This window comes from Varanus komodoensis, unplaced genomic scaffold, assembly GCF_004798865.1.
Source record: "Varanus komodoensis strain SLA01 unplaced genomic scaffold, ASM479886v1 scaffold55, whole genome shotgun sequence".
In the NCBI taxonomy this organism is placed as follows: domain Eukaryota; kingdom Metazoa; phylum Chordata; class Lepidosauria; order Squamata; family Varanidae; genus Varanus; species Varanus komodoensis.
In genome coordinates this window covers 4126820-4153475 of record NW_025336157.1, presented here as the reverse complement: position 1 = coordinate 4153475, position 26656 = coordinate 4126820, and the positions used below count along the sequence as shown (strand labels likewise).

The 26656-nt window shown below is 47.8% G+C and overlaps 2 protein-coding genes and 1 long non-coding RNA gene across 5 annotated transcripts in view; 2 read left to right on the top strand and 1 right to left on the bottom strand.

Moving 5' to 3' along the window:
- Nucleotides 1-3827: 3827 nt before the first annotated feature.
- On the top strand, nucleotides 3828-17835 carry FDPS (farnesyl diphosphate synthase). 2 transcript variants are annotated; one of them, XM_044448697.1, is made up of 10 exons: nucleotides 3828-3892; nucleotides 5076-5224; nucleotides 5794-5934; nucleotides 6869-6949; nucleotides 8347-8469; nucleotides 9293-9381; nucleotides 10660-10732; nucleotides 11122-11199; nucleotides 13289-13423; nucleotides 16347-17835. In XM_044448697.1, the coding sequence occupies exons 2-10, from the start codon at nucleotides 5084-5086 to the stop codon at nucleotides 16545-16547; spliced, it is 1062 nt and encodes a 353-aa protein (XP_044304632.1). In that variant the 5' UTR covers nucleotides 3828-3892; nucleotides 5076-5083; the 3' UTR covers nucleotides 16548-17835. The 2 variants fall into 2 exon arrangements, with proteins under 2 accessions (XP_044304632.1, XP_044304631.1); XM_044448696.1 differs by having other exon boundaries at nucleotides 3842-3911.
- The window catches only part of LOC123032641, a 17552-nt gene continuing 6055 nt past the window's right edge, over nucleotides 15160-26656 (bottom strand). Inside the window, exons 5-7 of one of the 2 annotated variants that reach the window (XR_006416514.1) lie at nucleotides 21194-21611; nucleotides 19386-19860; nucleotides 15472-15500 (exon numbers count right to left, since the gene is read on the bottom strand). This is a non-coding gene — a long non-coding RNA (uncharacterized LOC123032641). Of the gene's footprint in view, nucleotides 15501-19385; nucleotides 19861-21193; nucleotides 21612-26656 lie in introns of both variants that reach the window. The other variant, XR_006416513.1, reaches the window with a different exon arrangement.
- RUSC1 (RUN and SH3 domain containing 1) overlaps nucleotides 25167-26656 on the top strand; it is a 15078-nt gene continuing 13588 nt past the window's right edge. The window contains exon 1 of the mRNA XM_044448670.1: nucleotides 25167-25264. Coding sequence (XP_044304605.1) covers nucleotides 25222-25264 — 43 coding nt within the window. The 5' untranslated portion in view covers nucleotides 25167-25221. The remainder of the gene's footprint in view (nucleotides 25265-26656) is intronic.

Below are 26656 nucleotides of genomic sequence, written 5' to 3'. Positions count from 1 at the left end.
ATGGTAAGACTAGCTCCTCTAATGATGGTATTATCATTTCTACTTTGCAAAGACAACCTCAGTCAAGAGATTAGAGAGAGACCAGGAGAATTTTCAACTTGTGCTTCCTGATGAGGGTGCCATGCTCAAGGACCCCCTCCAAAAAAAATTCTGGAGACAGCATTACTGATACTCATGCATTTAGGTCGAAGTGTACAGTGAATGCTAAGGTGTCTGTTGTACAATGCGCAGCTCTATTTTTATTGATGGAACACTGATGGTTTTGAATATTCAACACCTGGAATTAATCCCTCTCTTAGATGGTCCCATTGCCTCTCTGTACTCTCAGCTTCAACTGTGCAATATGCTTGCTCTTCTAGGGACAGCCCAGAGCAACTGTTTTAAAATGATTTAATGTGCCATCAAGTCATCTCCAATTAATGAGAACCCTGCAAATGAGGGACCTGTCTTTGATGACCCTGCTCAGCACCTGTAAAGTCAAAGTTTGTGGCTTCCCTGATGGAATTGATCCATCTCATAGTTGTGTCTTTCTTCTGCCAATCACTTTCCCTGGAATTATTGATTTCTCTAGTGAGTGTTCTCATGATAGGTCCAAAGAACAACCTGGTTTGCTTCCAGGGAAAGTTCTGGCTTGACTTGCTTAATGATCCATTTGTTAATCCTTCTGTGAGTCCAGCATATTTGCCAAACTATCCTCCAGCACCATGTTTGAAACATCAATTTATTTCCTCCCATCTTTGGTCACGGTCCAGCTTTTAAATATCAAAGGGTAAAAATTTTGCCATCCCTGTGTTAGTCTGGTGCAAATCAAGATCTGTTTTCCACCTGGCGAATCCTGCTTTAGCCTATTTGTAGGACTGGTATTCAGTCTCTGGCATCTGTAGGCAGTCGCCAGCGCCACCTCCACATCCTGCCTGCCCCCGCCCTGTGCTGCTTCCTCCCGTGGAGAGTCACCCTGGACTAGGGTAGCTATATGTACAGCGCCAAACAAGGAAGAAGAGGAGGAAACACGCTCCATCAAAAAGGATTTGCATATGAATATGTGCCCATTTAGGAATAACTATAATTTATACGGAAGTGTGAGACTTCTCACCAGAGCAGAGAAGATTGCTCATTCTTCACTGGAGGTGCTAAGACTGCATGATGTGGGAAGGGGCCAAAGCCAATCAGCAGGGAAGGGAGAACCACTTCGGGCTTTTGAGACCAGAGTGACGCAGCTCCTCCCCTCTCGCCTCCAGCCCAGGTCCCCTGCCCCGCGCTTCTGCCATGCTAGGAAAGGGAACGGATGAGAGCAGCCCAGGTGCCAGCTTCATTCCGGCCCACTGCCACCCCTCTCCCCTCAGTTCTCCAGCAGGCTGTGTCCCCAGGGATATCTCAGGAGCCCTGAAGGGGGAAGAGGGACAGAACTCCCTGCTGTGCTTTATCTTACTTTCTGTGGAAGCCAATTCCAGGGGTTTGCTGCTTTGTGCAGACCCACCGCTTGACCTACAGCCTCAAGTCTCTCCTACTCACTTCTCCTTTTCAGGGCCAGCGTCAAGGGTAGGCACAGCCAGGCATTCGCTGAGGGCCCACATTCCAGTAGGGATCTTCTGACCTCTCATAAACTACATCTTGAAGTTACTTTTGGGACTGCCGATTATGCACCACACACAGAGAGGGGATAAAGGAGGGCTTAGTGCTGCATACAGGTTGTGAATATTGCTTGGCAGGTACAGAGAAAGAATGGCTATAATTTAAACAGTAATACAGCACATCTCACCAGAGGGTGACCTGGGGACGTGTGCGCCTGCCCAAGTGCTGCTACCTGTGCATAGCAGGACTCCCTCCTTGGAGTCCACAGGATCATAGAATAGCGGAGTTCAAAGGGGCCATGGGGTTCAACCCCCTGCTGTTGCAGGACACCAGTTTACACCATCCTACTCAAACGGCTGTCCGGTTTTGCCTTGAAAGTATGGGAGAGCCCATGACTTCTCTAGGCAACTAGTTCCACAGCCGTATCACTCTGACAGTGTGGAAACTTTAAAGAGGAGTTATTCATTTTTAAATAGGATATAGACTGGGGAACCCTTCAAACAGAAGACTGTTTTCTGCAAGCGAAAGCACTTGGCTACCTTGCTTTAAAACCGTTTTAACTGAACCACCTGCACTTAGATAAACCCTGTGACCTGTCTTTGCTGGATAGCAGTCAAGATGCCTTCTTGTAGGAGATCATAAATCCATCCACAGGGCAATTCTAGACATGTCTACACAGAAGTGAGTACCACTGAGTTAAGTTGGATTTACTTGCAGGTAAGAGACTGAAGCATTGCAACTCCAGCATATTACAATCAGTAGGTGTTCTTGTCTAGGTCTGGTAATTTGTCCTACGTGTTTCTGGTACAGCCAGACTTTAAAAACTCTCCTTTCTGCCAGGCGAAACAGGCAATTTCATTCAATGCTAATGAGCACGTGGGCAGCTAAAGCATTTCTAAGATGTAGGTCAGATGGTGTCTTCATCACAAAAGCAAGGGCTATGGTTAATTAGTTTTAAAGGTTGCTCTTTGTTCCTTTAGCAAAATCAGACTTTGCCAAAAGGTGTAATTGCTTATAGATTCTTGCTCATATTTAAAAAAACATTTACAAGGGAAATTTCTTTGTGTGTATTTATCAAGATGTACAGCACCTGCCCTTTGAGAGTTTGTTTCTTTTTCACTTCATTCCTCACAGGTAAGGAGGCACTTTGCAGGAAGTCAAGGAACTCGGTCCTGTGTTTTGGGATTTTAAAAATGAAAAGCTGTCCTGGCAGTGAGAGATTTTAGATATGCTTTGAATCACCCTTCTGTGAATTACTCTAGCTGGGGGAAAAAAGGCAAGTCAGGTGGCACATCACAGCAGTGTATAAAATGATGCATGGTGTGGAGAGTGCAAAAGGGGAAGACATTTTTCTCCATAAAAATCTCATCCCATAAAGCTGACTGTCAGTGGGAGATTCCAAGCACACAAAGAGAAGGGCTATAGAATTTGCTTCCATTTGCGGTACTGACAACTAACTTGGATTCCTTTAAAAGGAACATAAACCAATTCTTAGATATGGAGGGTGCAATTCTATGCACGTTTAGATAGAGGGAAATATAAAATATTTATATTAGATGTACACGCCACCTTTTCCCCCAGTATTTCCCAAGGCTGGCTGGAAATGCTTGGAACTGAAGCCTTTTTTTCCTGTTGAAACATTCACATGATTGCTACTGAAAACTAATAGTCATGGCTAAATATTTGCATTGGTCTGATCCATTCTTACGTTCGGGTATACTAGTTCCCTTGCCACATTACTACTTTTATTCCCAAAATGTAAACTGGGCCAGCCTCTTTTCTGCACTTCAAATCATGATCAGAACAGCCCACTTTTAACCGCACAATATTCCCCTAGCCGAAGAACGCTGCGAGTTCGGAAAGCTTGCAAACCTACGAAAGGAAACACTCTCCGCGCACTTGACTGCTCTATTTTAATTGCACAATATACAATTAACTTATTCAGAATTCTTCTTCCCCCTCCCTTTTCCAACCTCCTTTTTCTCCCGTTAGCCAAGCCACAGCTCTCGTGTGGCTCAAGCGCCTCCTTCCCTTCCTTCTGATTGGCTACAGGCTGCATGGCCCATCCTCATACGATGGCACCGGCCAATCTAAACGATGGCGCTGTTATGGTCCCTTTTTCGCCACGGGCTGCGCCCCTTTCGCGATGCACTCTGGGGGCTGTAGTCCCCAGGGAGCAACCCTACTCTACTCTCTGCTGGGCTCTGACAGCACGTGGACTACCAATCCTGAAATGCACCTCGGTGCACTGGGATTCAACATCTACGCAGATCACTTTGCAGATTTAGTGCCGGAGACAAGCTCGGACGGGCAGGAGCAGGTCAGGACTGCGAAGGGAGGTTGGTGGTGCGAAATCTGCGGTCGCCTATTATTGCTATTTCCCTTTACATACATTTATTTCCCTTGCGAATGCTCTACAAGCATTTTAGGGGAAAGGAAGGCAAATGCTCCCCATTTGGGGGTGTGAACGAAAGCTAGACAGGAAAGGAGGTTTGGATTCTTGGCTCCTCTCCAGAAATGCACGTGATAAGAACTGCCTTGCTAATTGTTATTTCATTGCATTTATCTCCCCTCCAGATGCAGTCCAGATAACTTACTGCTCTGCAACAATATCCATATGGTATAGGGGTTAAAAGCATGGAACTCAAAAAGTCTGGGTTCTAATCCTGATGCCGGCATGGGGAAAACCCAGACTAATTGTACTCTGCAGGGTTGTTGTAAGAATAAGAATGGAAAGGAGGACTACGTAAGCCATCTTGGATTCCTTAAAAGAGGAGGGGGAGGGGGGACGTAAATGTAAGATGACAACCAGAAGATGACAACACATGTGAATACATCTCTAACAAACCAAAGCACAAGGCTCAACACAGTCTCAAATATATATATATATGTGTGTGTGTGTGTGTGTGTGTGTGTGTGTGTGTAAAACAGGCATGGGTTAAACCACACAAGTGGCATTTACTCCATATTTCAGCAATATTGACTTTTCCAGAATGATAGATACTGAGGAGAAGGGTGTAGCTCTAGCTTGTTCAATTCATAAGTGTAACCTAAGAAAGCTAAGCAGAGTAAAAATTTCTGTGTAGCCAGTCTCATCATCAAATAAATCATGTGCAAGTTCATGCATTAGAGGGCAGTTCAGCTGTACCAACGTTAAGCAGAAATGCTGATGGTTGGTATTCTACTGTATCCGTTTCCTGCTGCCATGTGCCACAAACCAAGATGACAATAGGCACTTTCTCAGACTAATTCTGATCATAACAAAATGTTTCAATGGCTCCAGAGGCTGCTGTGACAGGATAAACCAGTTTTGGGCTACAGCTCCCATCAGCCTCAGCCACCATGGTTGTTCAGAGGGTCTGGAGGGCACCACTTTGGTGAACTTTTCTGGAGGGTCCCCGGACTTTCATCAAGCTGGCGTTCCCTGAGTCGTTTTTAATGGGTTTTGGTATGTTAACTCCAGGTGGATAACTCCATTATTTAAGCTCTCTCTCATGTTCCAGGGGGAAGAATGAGTGAGAATGGAATGCAGAAGGTGGCAGCCACGGACAAGGAGCAATTCGTGGGGTTCTTTCCACAGGTCGTCAAGGACCTGATGGAGGATGAACTCCATCAGGCAGAAGTAGCGGATGCTGTGGCCAGGCTGAAGAAGGTGAGGCCCAGAGCCAAGCGAGAGCTCTGAGGTGGGGTGGCCGTGCTGGATTGTGGATGAGGAGACCACATTCTTGTCCCTGATTAGCCAGGAAGCTCATTGGGTGATGTTGGGCTAGCCAAGGACCCTCACAGCCTAAGCTACCTCACAAGGTGAAAATAAGACAGAGAGAAGGATTTTCTCGAGGCCTCCTTGAAGGAATGTTGGGATGGATGAGCTGAAGTTGCCTCCATCCAGGCCCCTTTAATCTCTTTCAGCCAAAGGGCCAAATTCTACATTGGAGAAGCTCTAATAGCATTGGCAAAAGGGATGGGCCCAAAACACCCCCAAATTCTACCAGAGTGGAGCATAACACCCTGACTGCCAACTAAGGAGCATTACAGCCTTTTATATGAGTGGAGAGGCACAAAAGCCAGAAAACCACCAAATGGGCAGAAGCGAAACAGCAGGACTGTGGTTGTCGAGGTGGGCTGCCCACAGCTGCTGTAATCCGCAGCAAAGGAGGCCTTTCTTTATGGGCAGCCTGAAATACAATGGTTTGGTTGTTTTTTTTTCCCCCCCACACACAGGTGCTAGAATACAATGCCGTTGGTGGGAAATATAATCGGGGGCTGACTTTGCTTTCTGCCTTCCGGGAGCTGGCCAAGCCAGACCAGCAGGATCCGAAGAATATCGCCTGTGCTCTAGCTGTCGGCTGGTGCATTGAACTGGTGAGAGTTTCTCTGCTGTTTTCTGCCATGCAGTCAATAGGAAAGCCATTGTGGCCTTTAAGTATGGGTATGTCCAAATTCTATAATTCGTGTCCTCTGTTGGGCTTCTGCTGGCCAGAGGGAGCACCAAAACCCACGCAAAGCATTTTACCCCAGCTGCATTTTTAAAAATCCTTTTTGCAAATTATCTTTACAACTGACACTACCAGCAACAACCTAGCAAAGGGAGTTGATAAGTTGGACTATTCTACCAGCCCTGCTACAAGACCTGCTTCTTTCCCTCTTTTCATCCCTTTTCTGGCCAGTAACTTCTCCAACTGCATTTAAATGTCTTTTTTCCTTGTTTAGAAGCTGATCTCCTAGTTATTGGAAGGAGCCAGGAGCCAGATAGAGGTCCATTTCCTGCAATGCTAGAAGATTTCCCTTTTGTTTCTCCCTATTCTCCTTTTTCCTTGCATGTCACATCATTTTAGATTATAAGCCTATGGCCCAGAACTGTCACAGGGCTTTCTGATTTTCTATAAACTGCTCTAGGAGCCTTTTGGACCAAAAATGAGATACCAAAAAGTCTTTAAATTAAAAAAGTCACTAGTCCTAGCCTGCTGTCCCTTACATGCCAACCCTGAGACATTTTATTCCTTGAAGGGAATCACTGCCCCCTTGCCTTGTCTGTACGGAGCAGAGCTGAAATGCTTTTTTAGAGGGGAAACTTCCTTGCTGTTTCTAATGGTCAGTGTAGTTGGAGCGCCTGGGAGGGGCTGCTCAGTGTGAGAGGCCCAGGGGTGTGGACATGGTAAAGGGTGGCTCTTGGAAAAGGGCCTGCATGTCAGATGGTTAGGCCTGCAGACTGATGGTTACCCATTATGGCAACATGATCGTATTAGTAAACAAAGGAAGCAGCGGGGAAAAATGACCGTGTCCAATTTGGTTGCAGCTTCAGGCCTTTTTCTTGGTAGCAGATGACATCATGGACTACTCAGTGACACGCCGGGGGCAGCCCTGCTGGTACAAAAAGGTAATTGGAACTGGGTTGCTCACCCCTCGGGCTGAGATGGGTCACTTTTCCCCCTTCCAGTGGTCTTGGGTCATCTCTAGAAAAAGCAGCTGCCTAATTAGACAGGTGTTTGGCTCATACAAGCATAGAAGAAGAGAAGGGGCCAACCAAGCATCTCGGGACAAAGAATCCTATGATGTTGGTGTCTCTACAGAGAAGACTGTTGCTCCTTTGACCATTGGCTGAGCCTTCACCCTACCCAGGATAACGAGGAGGGCTTCTCTCTTGCACTGCGGAATGAGAGCAGACCAGTATGGGCAGGAGCTGGAGCTCAGTGGTAGAGCCCTAATTTTGTAAGCCACTCACCAGTTCAATCCCTGGAAAAAAAACCTGTATGAAATGGTAGAGAGCCTTTGCTGCCATCAGGGTAGACAATCCTGGGCTAGATAGACCCAGAGTCTAGTTTCTTGGTGGTGGTCTTTAAAGTATGAGATGGATGTTTCCTACCCAGAGGCTCGTTGTCGAGGGACCCCCAAGGAGCAAACAGGCTCCTGAAAAAGGACAGTGCTTGCAACTGGTGCTAACAGCACAGGGCAGCAGGTCATTTGACATAAAATGTAAAATAAATGTCGTAAAGGAATGCCTGCTTCCATATTTGCCCTCCCGCCCCTTGAGATCAGTGGCAGAGGCCCTCCTCCGGGAACCCTCTGTGAAAGACATTAGGAGGCAGAGGAGGGCTTTCTCTGCGGTGGTGCCCCACCAGTGGAATGCGCTCCCCAGAAAGGTCCGCCTGGCACCGTCATTCTTTGTTTTTCAGCACCAGGCCAAGACCTTTTTATTTAAACAATATTTTAATAACTTTTATTTATTGGTTTTAATTTTACAGCCAGTGTAAATCTGGATTTTATGTGTACTATATGGTTTTGTTTGTTTATTCTATGGAAGCCGTCCTGAGGCTCATTCGAATGGGATGGCAGACAAAAACTCCAATTGAATGAATGACATAAAAATGCACTGTCATTTTTACCAGGGCAAAAAACTATGAATAGGAACTGTTCATAGTGACTAAGGCTGTGGTTCTCTATTCTCTTAGCTGGGAGCAAGCTGATATCAGTAGGATTTTGGACAACCTGAGAGCCACCCTGTTGGAGGATGCTCAGACTCATACAGCCCAGTATTTTGTCTTACGGAGCTGCATTACATCGTTCTAATGATGGGCTAGGTGAACATACCCGTCCTTTTTCACTGCACTGAGAGCGCTGGAGGGAGTGTATGTCAAACTGCCAGCAGGTAGTGGATTGCTGGTAGTGTACACCTATTCTTAGTTACAAGCCCAGAGTGTTTAAAAGTAAGTTTTGTGAGCATCTTTGGCTTGAATGAGCCGTGCTGGTCTCATTCCGCTCTCTTCTCTCCTGCAGGAAGGAATCGGCCTGGATGCTGTGAATGATGCTTTCTTGCTCGAGGCCAGCATCTATCGGCTGCTGAAGCGATACTGCCGCGGTCAGCCATATTACCTAAACCTGCTAGAACTCTTTCTGCAGGTAGGTTTCGGCCCTGTGCATGGTCCTCGCCTCAGTGCAGTCTGAGAGAGCTTCTCCTCTCCTTGATAGAACCACCCTTCTGTTGTAATGAAAATCATTTCCCCTTCTGAGGCTGGGGAGAGGAAATCTGGGGAGACCCACAAGCTCCATTGTGTCTGGAAGGCTATTTTTGACCTATAGGCAATTTGTACCCTGGAATGGAAAGTTACACCCCTTTGACTTCACATCCTTCAGCTGCAGAGAAAACCTCTCTGGTCCCTTTGGGAGGTGTGCCATGTTGCTATGCCTCATTTAGCTGATATGCCTTTCTTTACTTATTGATTGTTCACCTTCTTTATTTAATCCTATCCTTAGAAGTTGGGCTGCATGGCATGCAAGTGCTGCTCTCTGTCCCAACCTCTCTTATTTCCTCTCAATAACCCTGTCAGGGTGTTGACATCGACTGGCCCTGATGAGCTTCATGGCTGAGCAGGGATTTGAACCAAGCTCTTAATCAAAACTGGTTGTCCCATCTTTAAGGTTGGCGGGAAAAATTCCTAGAATGACTGCAAAAGCCCCAACTTTGTTGCTCTGATGCCTTCTCATATACCCCTTCCGTCCAACACCTTAACTGACCTTGAGTCTTTTCTAAAACACACCCCTTAGTCACAGAAGCCAAGTCTTTAGCCTATAATGAACAGGAATTCTATTTCTCGTGTGTGCGTGTAGGGTTCAGAAGTCATGTCCCTTTGAATAGGAAAGAAACCAGTCCTTTTTCTCTCGTTTTGGCATGCTTCTCTCTGTCCCTCGCTCCATTCATTGTCTTTTTCCTGCTTCTCTGCAGACATCATACCAAACTGAACTAGGGCAAGCCCTAGACCTTATCACTGCTCCATCATCCAAGGTGGATCTGAACCGCTTCACAGAGCAGAGGTAAGAAGCAACTGGAGATTTCGGGGGTTACAGCTCTTACCATCTCTAATTTTTAGTTGGCGTTGAGGTCGAAAACATCTAAAAAGGACCAGTTTTCTTATCCCAGAATTTTAAAGCAGAAGCATGCAGCTCCTTAAGGAACAACACTGATTTAATTAATACAACTCAATTATTGCCTTTTTTTTTTTTTTTTTGCTTTCAAGGAAATCAAGGCAGCTTACATCATTCTCTTCCTCCTTTCAATCTTTTCCTCACAACTATCCTGTGAGGTTGGTTGGGCTGAGTCTGTATCTAGTCCAAAGACACCCGGTGAATCCCATGGCTGAGTGGGGACTAGCACCCAATCCAGCGTTCCGAGTTCCAGTCTCGCACTCTTAACCACTACACCACACTGGTTGCCTAATAGGCCCTTTCTAGTGCCACTGTGCAAAGCCCTGAACAACTTAAGACTGGGGTACCTGACAGAGCCCTTTCTTCTCTACCCACCTGCCCAGTAACTGAGGTCATCTGAGGACAATCTCCTGGTGGTTCCACGTAGATTTAGGGCCTGACTGGAGTCCATCAGGAGAAAAGCCTTCAGTGCTGTGGTCACATTCCTAAGGAACTCCCTGCCTCTTTTGGACAAGCAGGGCTCCATCACCACTCCATTGTTTTCAGCACCCGCTGGAGACATCTTTGTTCCAGAAAGCCTTTCTTGCTGACCAGCCATTGTTACAACACTATTCCGTTTCAGTTCTCTCCTTAATGTTTTATCTTTTTACTGTTCACTGCTCAAGAATCTGCATAGGTGTGTAGTACACAAATGCTGCAAGTTAAATAAGTAACACAATGTTGTGGAAGGCCAAAAAGGCACTACAGGGCTGGAATGGGTTTTAAAGATTTCTTTTAAAGATTTGGTGACATCTGCAAAAGCTGTATCTCTGCAATGAAAGGGTTTTTAATGAAGGCACATTTCCCCCTGATATGTAAACATTTTGAGCCGAGTATCCTTTTTTTTGGAAAGATGTGTCCGGGCTGGCTGAAACCCTGAGATTTCTGCTCTGCGGCTTTGTTGTACATCCCTTGTGCAGAAGGCAAATGCTGATCTTTTTAGTCCCGTCCCCGCAACCTTCTCTCTTGCCACTTATCTGTCCCGAGTCCATCCCTTGTTGGCATGACAGTGTGACAGAAGCCTGGGAAGAGAACTGACTATGTATCATAGAAGTCTCAAGAAATAAAGCAAAACATTTAACATTTTTCATATCGCTGACCTGGGACCACGGCTCTGTTCTTTGACAGGTACAAAGCGATTGTAAAATACAAGACAGCCTTCTATTCTTTCTACCTCCCAGTGGCGGCTGCTATGTATATGGTGAGTAACTAATCAAGCTGTTTCAGAGGGCACCAGCAAGCATCAAAGGGGCTGTGTTGAGGCGTGTCTGGATTTATTTATTAAAAACATTTATTTATTAAAACATTGTTATGCCATTCCATTTAGATTTTTGCTGGGACTTAGTTCTGCAATCTCAGTGCCAAGACTTTCCCTCAAGCAGGGAACAGGGGGTAGGTCCCTCTTCGATAACACTAGGGGTGCAAAGGTATTTCTATAAGAGGAAACAGCTCAAGAGTACCAGCATTAACATTTATAGCCTTCACCATTCCCCTCCTTACCTGGGAATTGTAGACTCGTCCCTGTGCATCCCTGTAGTGGTAATTCTGGTCCTCGCTTGCGTATACATTTTCTCTCCCTCTCCCTTTCAGACTGGCATAGATAACGAAGAAGAACATGCTCATGCCAAGACTATCCTTATGGAGATGGGGGAGTTTTTCCAGATCCAGGTACAATTTTCTCAAGCCACTTAGGGACCATGGGGCTGAGACCTATAACATTGGATTAAGATACAGGATGTCAGAATTCAGAGGTGGGGAAGCAATGCTAGACTCTCATCCCCTATTTTTCAGATCATTTTCCCATTCTTTCCAAGCTTAGCCCCATGAGGACTAGAACCTTAGGAGTTGTTTGAAATTGGGGGTGCTAAACCTCTGAGAATCAAATTAAGTTTTACAGGTGTCCTCAGGCCAGCTGTGGTCCCATGATGGGCTAGGTCAAAATATAAAGAAATTAGGACCCAAAATTTCAGAAATATATTTTGGAATGGGGTGGGGGGAACCACATACAAAAGCTGGAAACTCACCAGCCAACTGGTGGTTGGGAGAAAGGGGGTCAAGCCCAGGAAAGGGGAAGGATGTGGCCATCTGAGAAACCCAGGAGGACCAGACAGGCTTGGAGCTCAGCACCACTGTAATGAATCAGAACTCCTTAGGTGCCATGTAGAAGACAAATCCCAATTTCACATCAAATAATTTGTGCAGCTTAGAGGTGGGTGAAGCTTCTTATTTAAGGCTATTAAACTCTAGCGGTGATTCCCTCACTAGCCTGAAGGGACAGAGAGCAGTATGTAATCTCAAACACAAAGCATGACCTTGGATTTTAATTGGAATAGCTACTCCTTTGCTTAAAAATCCTTTCTGCTTCCCCTTCTCATAAAATAAAAGCTGCATAACTGGGGAAAGGACAGGAAGAGGGTGACATGGCTGCATTTTTTATTTATTTATTTATTTATTTAAAACATTTTTATGCCGCCCCATTCGCCGAAGCCTCAGGGCAGCTTACAATATTAAAAATAATTATAGTTAAATTACAAAAAATATAAACATTAAATTAAAATACAAAAATACAATATAAAATAAGCCGGAGAACACAGTTCTCAGGAGAACACAGTTAAAAACTCAACCCAAACACATTAGTCTCCAATCCAGCATCAGGGAATTGCTTTGAAAACAATTTTTCTTTCCACACAGAAACTAGAACTGACAAAAAAATTGCTGACCAGACTCTAATTACTGTACAGAGCTGAGTCCTATGGGTTAGATCAGGAGGTCTTCCTGAAATAAGTGTTTTCAGGAAGCATCAAGGAAAAAAACCCACAATGCATTAAAAATAGGCTTAAAAAATCATGATCAGTAACCAGGAAGTGTTTCACAAAACAGAGGTAACTTCAGCAGGCACTGAAAGCAACAGTGTTCGCATTACCTTCAGATTCAGGACATTTCCAAGAAATGGAGCCACTCCCTGAAGACTCTAGGCAAAGCTGAGTTGGACCATAAATCCACCTGGAACCTCTGGGGGAATGTCCTCCAATTAAGTCAGTGACAGCAGGTTGGTAAAGGAGTAGACAGTCACTTTATTCCCAGCTCATTTAGGGATTTATATATCAGGACCAAAACCTTCAACCTGCCCCAGTAGCAAGTAGACACCTATGGAGTTCCCTCAGCAAAAGAGTTATGTACTAAATGCACCTTTTGGGATGAATCAGGTGCAACAGGTGGTACTCTGGGCTTGGAAAGCTTACAGCTAGTTTTAAATGTGTTTTTACTCTCCCTAAATAAAATCAAGCACACCATGTGGGAGGAAGTCCTGGATTCGGTGCTCACTGATTAGCCCAGCTGGTGCGCGTTTGCCAATTTGGGCTTCCCAGCTGAAGAGGATTCGTCCCTCTATTGCACTGCTGAGGACTAGGCTTGCAATGTATGTAGTGTGTATTGGGGTGCCTGCAGCTGCCGAAGTGTCGGCAAGGGCCCCATGGTTGGATTGTAAGCTGCCCATTCTGTACCAGCAGCAAAATGGTTACCAGTGTTTCTCTGATCTCAGTTTAATGTGTTGGTTTTGATCTTTAAAGCCTTAAAGTGACTAGGACCAAATTACTGCATAGGTCAACACAGACCACCACACTGAAATGGAGGCCGTTCTTTGTCCTGGGCATGCTCCATGTTTCCTGTCCACTCGGAGAGCGTGTGTGAAGGTGGTGCTGTGGGAGTTGGTGTTTTTTGATGTCCTGTGTAATGGTACGGTTCTTCCTGTGTGTAGGACGATTACCTGGACTGCTTTGGGGACCCCGAGTTGACTGGAAAGATTGGCACAGACATCCAAGACAATAAATGCAGTTGGCTGGTTGTGCAGTGCTTAAAACGAGCCTCACCAGAGCAAAGGCGCCTCCTTGAGGTAAAATGAGTGGGTGGGAGATTGGCTAAGTGTATCCCCCCTTCTCTTTATCCATGGATGGGGAGCTTGTGCCCACTCGGTTATTCTCAGGCTACAGCTCCTGCCTTTCATGAACACTGGGAGGAATGTTGATGGAGGAAGAGACGACAGGGTTTGCCCTAGTGCCCAGCAGTATAGGCAGAACGAGAAAAGGCTATGCAAGCTGAACAACAACCCTGCAAAGTAGGCGGCTGCCACCACCTGTTACATCCCCTTCAGCTTGAGCCAGGGTTGCTCAGACTTTAAAAGACACCCCTACCACTTGAGATAAAGGCGCCCTTCGTTTCAAGCTGATGCATTTGAAATGGTGCTGGAGGAGAGCTTTGCTAGACTGACTGAAAGATAAGCAAGCAGGTCCTGGATCAAATGAAGCCAGAATTTTCCTTATAAGCAAAAGTGGCAAAGTCCTGCCCTTGGGAGGCTGAGAGCTCCAGCACCATCTGGGACCAATCCTTTTTTAAATATGCAGTGGTGCCAGGAGGAGGCCTGTAGCTGCCCGAATCCTGACATTATTTCCCCTACTAGAAAAACAAAGCTAAGCCCCTTCCCCATTTAAGGTCTGAGTTTTTCAGGGTGCCCCTTGAAATACAAACAACCTGCACATACCCCAAGTCAGAGGACCTCAGCAAACTTTCAGGGTCTGGGCAGGAAAAGTCAAGGCAAAGGACCTGAGATTGAATCAGAATCATAAACCATGATAAGGCCAAAGTCGGGGGCCAGGAGTGCATATAAGAACACAGACACATTTGTAAGTGAGCCAAGAAATGAGGAGAAAATAGCACAGGGAGTAGGTACCTGATGCAGGATGACCAGGCAGGATTTGGGAGCAGCAAAAACTGGGGCAAACTAGGCAGGAACTGACAACAGCAAGCAGGGAAAAGCCTTCCTGTGGGAGAAGCTTATATAGAGTTCCCTCAGCTGGTACTGATCAGCTAACTGAGCGCTTCAGCTGGGGCCGGACCGATCCTGCAAACACTGCAGTGATTGTTCTAGTTCTGGCCACCAGATGGCGCCCTGCAGCTACCCAGTTCCTGGCAGCCCCCTCCCGATTAAGGAAAAAATAGTCATGGCCGTTTGCTATGGATTTTATAAACATCCTTTTCTTCCACCTTTGTAGCATCTGCCAGCATGCACAATCTTTCACGCAGCAAAAGCAGCTCCGAGGCCATAACCCCAGCCTTCCTTCCAGACAAGTTTGGACTGCAACACGCAGAATTCCCTGTCAGTGGCGCTACTGGATAGGAATTCTGGGAGTTGTAGTCCAAATGCCTCTGAAGGCCACGTGGTTGGGGAAGGCCGCTATGACCACAAGAAAGGGATTTTTATTTTATTTTATTTTTGACAGAGTCCAACAATGTCCAGGGAATCACAAGTTCCCCATCCATGCTTTAGACATGTGCGTATTGTGTTGTGGTGTGTGTGTGCTGGGTGACTGGGTCTTTGAACTCTTGCCTGTAAAATTTCATAAAGAGCTTGGCTGTCCATCAGGTGCCAAAGTGTTCTTTAAATTCAGAAACAGCCCAATACAAGTTGCAACAAATACTAATAAATGAACCACATTAATCCAGATTATAAAAGAGAGGGAAAAGTTACTTTCCCCCCATATGTTGTATGAAGCCAAAAGTGGAAGAAACACATACCAGAGGGTGTAATGGGATCAAGTGTTTGAATGTGATACAAACACTGGAACAGTCACATTTTAATAGTATTAAAAGATTTAACGCACTGGATTGTTGAAGCTAATCTTAATAACAAAGTAGAAAGATATCCATACGAAAAGCCCCAAGCAAATTAGATTGCTTGCCAGGAAATAATGAAGGCCTTAATGTCAACTCTTTTAAAGTTGCCACAAGATTCTGGGTGGGTTTGCACAGCCATTTTCAACACTGGGTGAAATAGAGAGCCAGGGTGGTGTAGTGGTTAGAGCGTTGACCTGGGACTCAGGAGATCTGGGTTTGAGTCCCCACTTGACCATGAAGCTCCCTGGACGACTTTGGGCCAGTCACTGACTCTCATCCTGGCCTCCCTCGCAGGGTTGCTGTGAAGATAAAATGGAGATCATGTCAGCTACCTTGGGTCCTTTGCAGGAGAGAAAAAGACAGGATAGAAATATATAAATAAGCCACTGCAGTTTGCAGCATTAGCCGCACACTTGTGGGGGCTCATTTGGTCACCAAACTCCTGCTTCTAGGCAGCCGCCTGGGTTCAAATTACTCACAAGCCATGCCACTGAGGGAAATCTAGACCCAGGCAACCAACACGCACCGTGGGGGAAATAAACTAGCCTGCCTGTATGTTCCTGCCTCGCCATTAAGATCAGCTACAGAGGTCTCCCACTAAAGAAGTAAAGGGGGCAGTAAACAGGAGAAGGGCCTTTTCAGTAGTGGCACCCCATCTTTGGAATATGCTCCCCAGAGAGGTACACCTGGCACCATCTTTGTTATCTTTTCACCACCAGACGAAAACCTTTTTATTTACTAGATATTTTCAGAACTAAAGCATGGAAAGTTTTATATACCATCCTGGGACTTTTTAGTGAAGGACAGTATATAAAAGCTTTAAATAAATAAATAAATAAATATCTACATTTTGATATTGCTTATTGTTGCTACTGTACTGGGGGCAGTAACTTTTCTACTGTTGGAGTTATTTGCTGCTCAGCATTCTTAGTGCTTGTTCGATTGTATTATTGTTTTATCTTGGACATTTTATCATTTGTATTTGTGTCATAATGTTTGTAAACCACTCAGCCTTGTGGGCTGTGGGGTGGTATATATAAATAGAATCAACAAATAAACGGACAACTGTCCTGAGGTCACTTTTCCTGAGGTAAAATTCTCCCAGCCTAGCCTAATTTGCCTGTCTTTTAATTCTACCACTTTAGGAAAGTTATGGACAAAAAGACATGGATAAAGTGGCCCGTGTGAAGCAACTCTATGAGGAGCTGGGCCTGAGAGACGTTTACCGGGACTATGAGGAGAGCAGCTACCAGCGTTTGTCGGGCCTCATTTCTCAGCACGCCGTCCACCTGCCCGCTCAAATCTTTCTTTGCCTCGCTCAGAAGCTTTACAAGAGGCAAAAGTGACAGGCTTGGCCACTAAAAAAGACGCCAGCCTGGAGTGATAATTCTTTGTTTTCCTTGCCTGGACTTTAGACGTCAGATAGTGGAACCGCTGAAGTAATTTTACCTCATGAGCTAGAGCAGAAAAGGGGCCAGGGTGAGCAATGAAGGAGAAAAATGCCTCCAAACATTTCTCAAAGCATGGCTCTGCCCCTCTGGTGTGAAGGCTGAACATTTCTAGAGGAGTTGTTTTTTTTTCCTTAAAGGGGTGTCTACATAGTAATGTGGTCACAACCAACATGAGAAACCTGTTTTGCAATTTCCCAGCCTGGCTCCTGAAGAAAAGGAGCCACAAATCAATAACCAAGACACTGGAATGTTACAATTCCCACATTTGTTTTAAGGATGGTGGGAAGAGAAACAGCAACTGTATTTAAAAGGTGTTTTCAGAAGCTGGATTTAGACGTAGGGCCAAAGGGAGCCAAATGTAATCCCCAGAGACCCCCCATCTCTCCCCAGCATGGCTTCTGGTTTTGTCAGCAGTAGCAGCCTGGCTATCTCCCTTTCCCTGTTATTCCCCATTCCTCATAAGTATGGATTCATACAACACAATGAGCTACCATGGGTTGTGAGCCACTTTTGTTCCAGGGTGGCTGGGTTGTATGAACCCAGCATCATGGATTGTCAGACCACACATAAGCCACTCAGCAACAAACATGGCTCACAATTCACCATTGTTTATGTTCTGCAAACCCAGTCCTTCCTCTCTGAGAAGCAGGAGTACTTTAAAAACAAAACAAAAGTTTAAGAAACCCTGTTACTGAGCACATGGAGGGGTGGGGAACAGTTTTGCATCTGAAGCACAACTTCTTTTACTGCAAGATAAGTTTGTTCTGTATAAGAGGAGCATCTAATCCATGGCAAGGATTTTTCCTCACACATGTTCTCACAAGTGAGGCAGTTACTTCTTGTTTTGATTTGGGAAGGGAAGGAGAATGAAGTAGGCTTTTTTTCTCCCCAATCTCCTAAAATGTCCAGCACAAATATTACTGACAGACCTTTCCATACTGTTCCCTTCTTAGACAAGGGCAAAACTAATTTGGGACTCCCGAAACAATCCCCGTTTAGGGAGGACATGGGATGACAAAAGGTTCTTCCGCTCTGGAGTAGAATCCAAGGACTGAAATTGTGGGTTTAGGATGGCAACGGTTGTGCCTGTTGTGCGCTTGTGTTAAGATCCCTCTGTCATAGTGGAATGAACGTTCAGGCTGGAGAAAAGAGGGTGTAGCAATAAATTATTTTCTGAAATGGACTGTGTGTCTGTAGTGAAAGTAGGACTCGCACTGTAGCATGCTGAGTGCTTGCATTTTGGCAGATTCATATTCTGTACCAAAAGATATCCATGCCCTTTTTTAATATATAAAAGGCCAGGAGGGATCCAGCAACATGGTTAGCACCATGACCCAGAACTTCCTTGTACTTGTGCAATGAAATTGTATCTGTAAATTAGATTGATCTGAAAAGTTGTGGACAACTGGAACCGCTTTTTATATAGACATTTCCCAGAAGCGAGCTGATCAGTGTAACTTACAGAAATAGAGGTCAAATTGTCCACAACTTTTCAGATCAATGTAACTGAAGTAGTTCAGTTGATGCTTTCTGCAGGAGATACGCACGATTTTGGAAGTTCAATCTGTTACAATTTAGAATAGGCCTTTAGTGTGGTAGGGCCCATTTCTTAGCATATTCCCATCAATACAAGTTCAGTGCTAATCGTTCTGGGCTGCCGGTTTCTACTACAAAGACATCTCCAAACAAGCATGAACAGGGACGTAAACTGTGCATTGCTTAGAACCGTTTAAGCAAGTGATTCATAAAAATTAAGTAAACTTCATAACACAAAAATGATTACAGGCCATCAGGAGGAAAGAGCTTGTTGGAGCCCACTGGCCTAAAGCAACCTTGCAAAGCCAAGTTCCCTCCAGATGTTTGGGGTTCCAATTTCCATTAGCCCCAGACAGCATGGTCAAAAGTCAGCGGTGGTGGAAACTGAAGTCCAAAATACTGGGATGGTATTTCAGGAAGGATAGACTAGCAAGCCATACCACAAAGACTCAGAAGAGGGTTGTGGGTCCTCAAAACTGGCCTTTGGGGCACAAGACTAGGGTGCCCATTCAGCAGATGGTCCCTCCTGACACAGTGGCAGGGTTGGGTCTGCCCCGCTTTGAAATCAGCCAAGCTAGTATATGATCATTGCAAAACAAGCCCTCACCAAATACCAGTGTAATTCCAGAGTCCAACATTACTTAACACACTTGCGGACAAGGAGTGTTAGGGTAGACACCAACGTTGGATTAAGAACATCAGAAAATCCCTGCCATATAAGACCTGGGGTCCATCTAGTCAAGTGTGATGTGCGCACGCTTGGAAAACCCCCCAGCAAGACATGAAGACAAGCGGAGGAAGCTGCCTCTGAAACTGGAGGGCACATGCAGCCCTCAGAATCACTGAAATCAGTTTCCGTGGGTGTGTGGGCGAGATGGAAACAGCAGGAGGTGTAGATATATTGGTGCCTTTCCAGTAAATGGTTGGAAAATGCTGGGGAGCAGATTTTGAACATTGGCAGAGCCTTCGAAACGGCATGACTTGTTCCGCAGTGAGAGAGGCTGCCTCAGGAGGTGGTGGCAGGTTGGCCACTTATGAATCATGGTGGGGGAAAAAGAAATGTTTTCCGGAGGAAAAAAGCAGTTTGTACAAAAATGTGCATATGCTAGTTCATATAGATGTACATTTAGAAAGGATTATTATAATTCAAACACAAATGCAATGCTTTTCACCATAGTGGGGACCAGTTATGTCTACCTTTTCTTTCTACTGTCCAGGAGAAACCTGGAGAAGGAATATTTCCATCACTTTCCTTCAGATGTCTGTCTACATTTAAGCTGGACTTAGATATGAGCCCTTAAACAGAGGCTCAAGCTCAAAATAAAGGACTGCTCCTGAAATAAAGGAATAGAGGATTGTCCTCTGGGTCACCTGACTTCTCTAGGTGGTGAGCTGTCTCCTTTTCTGGAGTTATTTAAGCAGAGGCCCTTCTGTCGTGCAAGATTCCTGATGAGGTTGAGCAGAAGGCTGGACTAGATGACCACTAAGCATCTCACAACTCTTAATTACTCCTTTGCATGTAACAATAACCCAGAATACGGATTGTTGTTGAATTGCAGGGTATTGTTAAAATGTGGGTTGTCATTACTTGTCTATAAAAATATTTGCATACCATTCATCACCCAACAGTTCTCTGAAACAGTTCACAATACTTTTAGAACTTAGAAAGTACCTATAAACAAAAGAAAAAAGTACATACATACCAAATAAATAATGCCAACGGTGAGTTCCATATACCCGATGCATAGACTGTGCCAATCTACATATTAAGCACATATTTAAAAAGCCTTGGGAGAGAATCCTGCACCATTGTTTAAAGGTAATTCACCATGGACCACCCAGAGATCCCAAACAAACAATGGGTTCTTTTTCTGAGCTGTTCATAGTTAACAGTCCATCATTAAACCATATTATAGCATTCACACATACTGGGCTGGCTCCCACAAAACAGCCAGGCCATCCTGCATCCTATTCAGTGAAGGGCAGGATTGTGCCAGGATGGTCCAGCCGCGGAATGGGTTGGATTTGTGCAACATGGCCCAACCACTGATTGCGGGTTGTGTATTCAGATTAGCAGCTGCACCTGCTTGTACGCAGCACAGCTTCTTCTGGGTTAAATAAGCCACCAAGATCTGTGCAAACTGGGTCAAGGACAACTTACAATTCCAAGACAGTCCACCGGGATTTGTGCCTATAAGTCTCCGAGATGTGGGTCCGGGGGTGGTACATCAAGGGTTAAGGTGGGGGCCGTGGTGGTGGCTGTGTGCGTTGGGAGGAGGGGTGGAGAGCCAATGCAATGATGGATAAAGCTCCTCCCAGCCTGGCTGGGTGAGCTCAGCCAGGGAGGATGCTCTAAGCTGCAGGAGCTGCTGGGCTGGACCAAACCCTGCAGCAGAACCTGGCAGAGAGAGAGAGAGAGAGAGAGAGAGAGAGAGAGAGAGGCAGAGAGAAAGGGGCAGCAGGTGAGCCCCCATGGCAGCTGGTGTGGGTGGTTCGGTGCCTCTGGGTGGATTTGGGAAGGGGTGTCTGAGGGAGGGACCGCATTCCCACAGACGTGTGTTTTCTTTTCATCTCCTCCGCCCGCCCCTGCCTCCCCGCCCGCCTGCCGTCTCTTAGCGCTTTCTAGAATCCTGCAATGCCCAACGTAAGATGGGCATATGCCCCCCAGGGGCCGTGTTGTGGAGACCTGGGTCTCTGGCCCCACAACTAAGCATTGCTGCAGAGGTCCCACCCTTTCGGATTGTTTAAGATGGAGGGGGGATTCGTTTCCAGCCCGGAGATTTCCTTGCTTTGCAGTCGGGGTCAAGTGGATGGGGTGGAACTCCCCCCGCCCCCAAACTGCATTGCTGAACCAACCACAGAGCCAAGTGGCCAGCAGACTCACCTCCCCTTTCCCCGCAGATCACCCCTCCCATTTTCTCCCCGTCTTGTTTACAATTCGCAGGAGGCATGGAGGTCCCCCCACCCCAGTACCAGCAGCAGTGGGATTGACATCAGTTCTGTACCTTGTCTTCTTTTCCTGGAGCCTCTGCAGTCATTTGGCTTTTTGCCTGCAGAAGGAGTGGGCTGGAGAGTAGAATAAATACAACAGGATCGCCACCCAGGTTCATGCTCACATTTTCCCGGAGAAGCCATGCAATGTGGCCTCTCTCTAGTCTAGGACTGCTTGTTTCCCAGAAGGCCGATTCAGGCTGGGTTCAAATCCTTGCTCGCATCATCACCTGGCTGATCGTCTCTTCATCTGGGCTGCTCTGCAAGGTTATTGTGAGGAATAAAAATTGGCACCAAGTGCCATGTACGGCCTTCTCTGGAGAGTTGGGGTGGATCCGGGCGAGAAAAATGGGAAAGGGAAAATTGTGGTGGTGCAGGATGTCATCTGCAGTCAGACTCAGCCTGGGGCCTGGGTGCAAACCAGGCTTAGACCTGCAACATACAAAGGAAAAACTGAAAGTAGCAGTTCCTGAGACAGTGCAGAGTGCATCTTTCTATAAGTTTAAGCAGGCAGAGATTTGATTTGCAAGGAAGGTCACTGAATGAGAGAGAAATGTTATTTCAAGGTAAACTTCAACCCATAAATTGATCACTGGGGAAGAACTGCTTTCCAGGTCTCCCTAGCCACAAATAAAAAGACAAGATCCTTTGCATAACAACTCTCTTCCTGTTAAAAGTCAGGGCTGCTTTGCTTCACCAGATGCTTGTAGACAGAATCTATCTAGTCTAGATCATAAATCCTTTTTGTGGCAGAGCTCTGGTTTAAACCTCAAACTGCCAAACCCATTTTAAACACCAGTGTTGAAGCCCATTTTCTTTTGCTACTTATTTTTTGTTACTCCCCCTGAGCCCCGGGGAAGGGACAGGCTATATAAATGGAAAACAAACCACATTTCCTCAGTTTAAATTGACCAGAAATGCAGGCCTGGAATCCATTTTCCCCTATTCTTCTCCATCTTGGATTGCATACCGTTTTTGCCACCCCGGTGTGACTTATGCACTGTTGCCCCTTCTCCCCAATTCCCCACATCCCCCGCCGCCCCCCAGTGCAACAGTTGCTCGATCATGCCTCAGTTTCCCCTCAGTGGCAGCTTGGCCAGTCTCACCTGTAGCTTATCTAGACGAGCTGGTGGTCAGCCTGGAAGCCTAGGGGCTTGCTTTCCTGCACCAACAGCGCCCCTCCCCACCCCACCCCACCCCACCCAGACATGCTTGCAAGAAGAATCTAAAAACACAGGCAAAATATTGATCTGTCCATCACTCTTCATACATTATATATGTCATCTGTAGGTCTTCTATAAAGCTAATGGGCCTTAATTGACCGTTCCAAAGGAGCTCATGCCAGAATACTTAAGAACAGCAGCACTGCCCTGCTGGGTCAGCCCCAGAGTCTGTCCCATCCAGCATCTTCCAACCAGCTGCTCACAAGAAGCCATGAACAGGACAAAAATGGAACAGCACTATCCTAACCATGTTCCCCAGCAACTGACCTACATAGGTATACAGCCTCTGATACTGGAGGAAGCATACAGCCATCAGGTCTAGCAGGCATGGTGGCCGCCTCCTCCTCCTCCTCCTCCTCCATGCTCGTTTAAAGCCCACCAAACCAGTAGTCCACACTACATCTTGTGGCTGTGAGTTCCACAGTTTAGCTATGCATTGCATTACAGCTGGCAAAACTCAGACAATATCTTTTAGAACCACACCTTTCTGGAACTGGGGAGAAGGAAGATATGAGATGAGCCAAAGCAAGAATACTTTTTCTTTTTAAAAAACTTAATCAAAGGTGGGGTATCGTCCCCTTTGAAGTCCCTTCTTTGTCTCTTCAAAGCACACGTTCTTTTGGCTTGCAAACAGTTCTGGTGTTTGAAAAGAAATAGACAGACATATTTTGCATTTCTCCTTACAACTTCAGCCAATTTGAGGTTTCTTTTCCCCTTCTTTTTGGTGGTTAATTTTTAATTGTTTTACAGGGTGGGAAGCTGTATAGGGAAGCTATGATACAGATAGCAAGGAAAAGCAACAATGGTGCAGAGGAAAAGGCGAGTGAGGGGGAAGAAACTTTATTTTCCCCCTGCCTGAATTATTGACAGGAGACAGAAACAAAACACTTTCTTTCTGCTGGACCAGCCTGTCTAGACCCCAGTTCCACATGCAGGGCAGGTCTCAGCCACGATCCACTGAGACAATCCTCCATGTTTAGAGGCAGTCTACTTCTGAATACTGTCTGCGGCTGTCAGAGAGAGGGGACTCGCTTTTCCACATCATGCCCCCCGGGATGCCGCCTCTCACATGCCTCTGCTTCTCACGCTGATGGTGTTTGCTCTCTCCTTGTCTTCCCCTTTCCTGTTCTGGCTTCCACCCCAACCCCCCCTCAGGACCCGGTGTTGGCCTCTCACAGGGAGAGGGATTCCTCCAAGCCACGCTGGCGGTTCAGATCCGCGCGCAGCAGACGGACCGGCGGGCTGCCGCCCCGTTTTTCCTCTCGCGCCCCGGAGCCATGCAGTCCCCCAAGAAAGGTCTGATCTGCAACCTGAACCACGCCCACTTGCAACATATCTCACTGGGGCTCCACCTGTCCCGCCACCCCGAGCTGCGGGAAGACACCGACGCCCTGGCGCTGCCAGGGGCACAGACGGCATGCCCAGACTGCCAGGAGCACGGCAACGGCCCCGAGCTGGTGGATGCCAACTCCAACAACCCCTCCCTGCTGTGCCGATGCTGCGACGCCCACCCGCTGCAGTCCCGGGTCAAACAGGTCCTCCAGAGCCATCCTCCCTCGCCCAACCACCCAGCCTTGAAGCATGAGGAAGAGGAGGAAGAAGAGGAGGAGGAGGAGGCCGGCTCCCCTTCGGACCCGGCCTCCTCCTCTGTGAGCAGCTGCTCGGATCTCAGCCTGGACGACTCGCCCGTCTCCGTGTACTGCAAAGCGTTCCCCGGCGAAGAGGCCCAGAGTCCTGAGAACCAGCCCAACATCGTCCCCCTGGAAGACGCGCATCACGACCTCCCCTCAGCCAGCTGCAAGGAGAGGGGTACGAATCTCAACATCCAGAGGGAACAGCGCCCTGTGTCCCAGGTGTGGGACAGCCCCGATAGCTTGTACAGCAGCAGCTCGCTGGAATCGGCATCCGAAGCGGCCTCTCCCAGCCCGCAAAGCCCAGATGAGGGCGTCCTGGCCGAGACCTGCCGAGCTCCACCGCCTGGACCACCCCCAGTCCGGCCGTGCAGGGCCCCCCCGGCCGTGCCAGTCCCCCCCGCAGGCACGGCTCTGGATTCAAACTGCAATGCCCTGGTGGCCCAGGAAGCCAGGACCGAAAGCCTATTCTCGGGACCAGTGGACATCAATTCGAACCAGGCCCCTCCACCGAGGCCCAAACGGGCAAGTGCGCCTCCCCCCGTGCCCCCCAGAACCAAGCGGGGGCTGCAAGGGCTGAGGCGGGGCGAAGCAGCGAAGCCAACCCCAGCGGCAGCCCCGCCAGAGCTGCCGTCCCGCCAGCCCGAGCTGGAAGGGAATGTCGGCCGGAAGAACATCACTTCGTTCCACGAGCTGGCACAAAAGCGCAAGAAGGTGGGCGCCGTGCCACCCCCACCGCAGGCGAGGAAGGACCAAAGTGACTGGCTGATTGTCTTCTCCCCCGACACCGAATTGCCCCCCAGCCACGAGCTCACCTGGGGGAGCACACCCTGCCCGGAGGCGGCTGGGTCCCTGCCCTCGCACCCCGAGCTGGCGAACCCCGCCGGCTGTCTCCAGAGGGGCGTCACCACGTTCAAAGAGCTGCGCTACCGCAAACAGAAGGGCCAGCCGCCCGTCCAGCCCCTTCAGCGGGCAGAGGTGGACAAGGGAGCGCCCGAGGACTTGGAAGTCCCGGCCAACGGGCACCTCTGGGCCCCAAAGGACATCCAGCCCTGGAGGAAAAAGCCCCGGCCCGGGCTGCAGCCCATTGTGGAGGGAGCCCCTGAAGAAGGAGAGGACGGAGGCTCGGAGCAGGAGCTGCCTGGCCACGGCTTACAGGGCCCGCCCAACGGGAAGAGGGACCCTTGGATGCCGGGGAGGGAAGAGACGGGAGACAGGCATTTCAAAGAGGGTAAGACCCCGGTGCTTCCCACAGAACGCAAGTGGTCCAGGCAGGTGTTGCAGCAAGCTCTGGGGGGCTCTCACCTGCAGCGTGCCCCGAGACAGGTGGGAAGCAGGGGCCTAGGACGATGCTCCAAAGCTCTACCCGGAGGCTCCACGCATGGGCACTCAAAATGTCCTTTTTGTAGCCGGGAGGGTCCTTTCTACCCCCGCTGAGGCTTTGCCCACATAAACCATTCCCCTTGGAGCCGCACGTGGAGGGTGCACCACCACTGAGCTCCCCTCACTTGCTGGAGTCTGAATTTTCCCCGTGGGGGTCGCATCTCTCCCCCACCCATCCTCCTCCGTTGTCCTTGCGCCCCGGTGTTCCACATAACCGACTTACCTTAGGGTAGGAGGAGTTGCCAGGTTTAATTTTTTGAATAGCAGCTCAGCCTACAGGAATCAGTATTTCCCTGCTAGGGACAGATTAAGGTGCATCCCTATGTAAGTTCAGACAGAAAAAAATGCCTACAATTCCCAGAATTCCTCACCTAGCACAGGGGAATGCTGGGAATGGCCAGCATTTCCCTTCTTCCTGTCTAAACGTGTACAGGATTGTGCCCTTAGTCCATACAATTCCCAGAAACTGAGCTGCTAATAAAAGCAGAGGAAGAACAGGCAAGCTTGCTTCGAAGTTGAAAACCTCATACAGTAGGTAACTGCGGCTTTCTCCCCATGCCTGCATGGTTTTTGGAAATTTGGCTTATTATGGGAATGGCTTATTTGATTATGGGATGGTGAACGGGACCTAGCAGCAGGCATGAGGTGTTCCTCTGCTACGACTGGGCCAGGCTGAGACTGGGGGAAAGACTGCCTTGCAGGCCGTCACACGGCCCTGGTTTGTATGTAACCACCCAGAATATGGGTTCTTGTTGAATTGTGGGTTGCTTTTCGGTGTGAACCTTGCACGGCAGCTTGACTTTGGGTTCTTCACCACGAGCAACGCAGCAACCAGCCGCGGCTTCTCTCCTTGCTGCTGCATTCGCCAGCCGTTCTCGCTCCTCATCCTCGTTCGCATTATCGCTACCCTCTCGCTTGCTTGCCAGCCAGACAAGGGGGAGCACGGGGGCTGTTGCAGCTCCTGGCCCTGCTGGAGGAGGACCACCTCCCATGGCGGTCCAGGCCAGAGTGAAAGGTCAGGGAGCCAGCAGGCTGCAAAAGGCGGAGAGAAGGACCAACTCTGGGGGTGTGAGCCTTTGGTCCCACCTGGCCTTGAGGAACTAGCCAAGTCCCAAGCAAGTTTTGCTCCCTGATCAGGGCTGACTTTCCACAGCCGGAGCTTCCGGGAAGATCCACCCCAGGCTGGAAAGTTTCTGCTCCCTGGACTAAGGCTTCCCTTCAGTGCTGTGACCCTTAATTA

Bases quoted from the DNA above. Each gene is read 5' to 3' on its own strand.
- FDPS (XM_044448697.1), top strand. From the start codon at position 5,084: ATGAGTGAGAATGGAATGCAGAAGGTGGCAGCCACGGACAAGGAGCAA. The intron at 6,950-8,346 runs GTAATTGGAACT...TCTCTCCTGCAG, and splicing joins AGCCCTGCTGGTACAAAAAG to GAAGGAATCGGCCTGGATGC. The intron at 11,200-13,288 runs GTACAATTTTCT...TCCTGTGTGTAG, and splicing joins GGGAGTTTTTCCAGATCCAG to GACGATTACCTGGACTGCTT.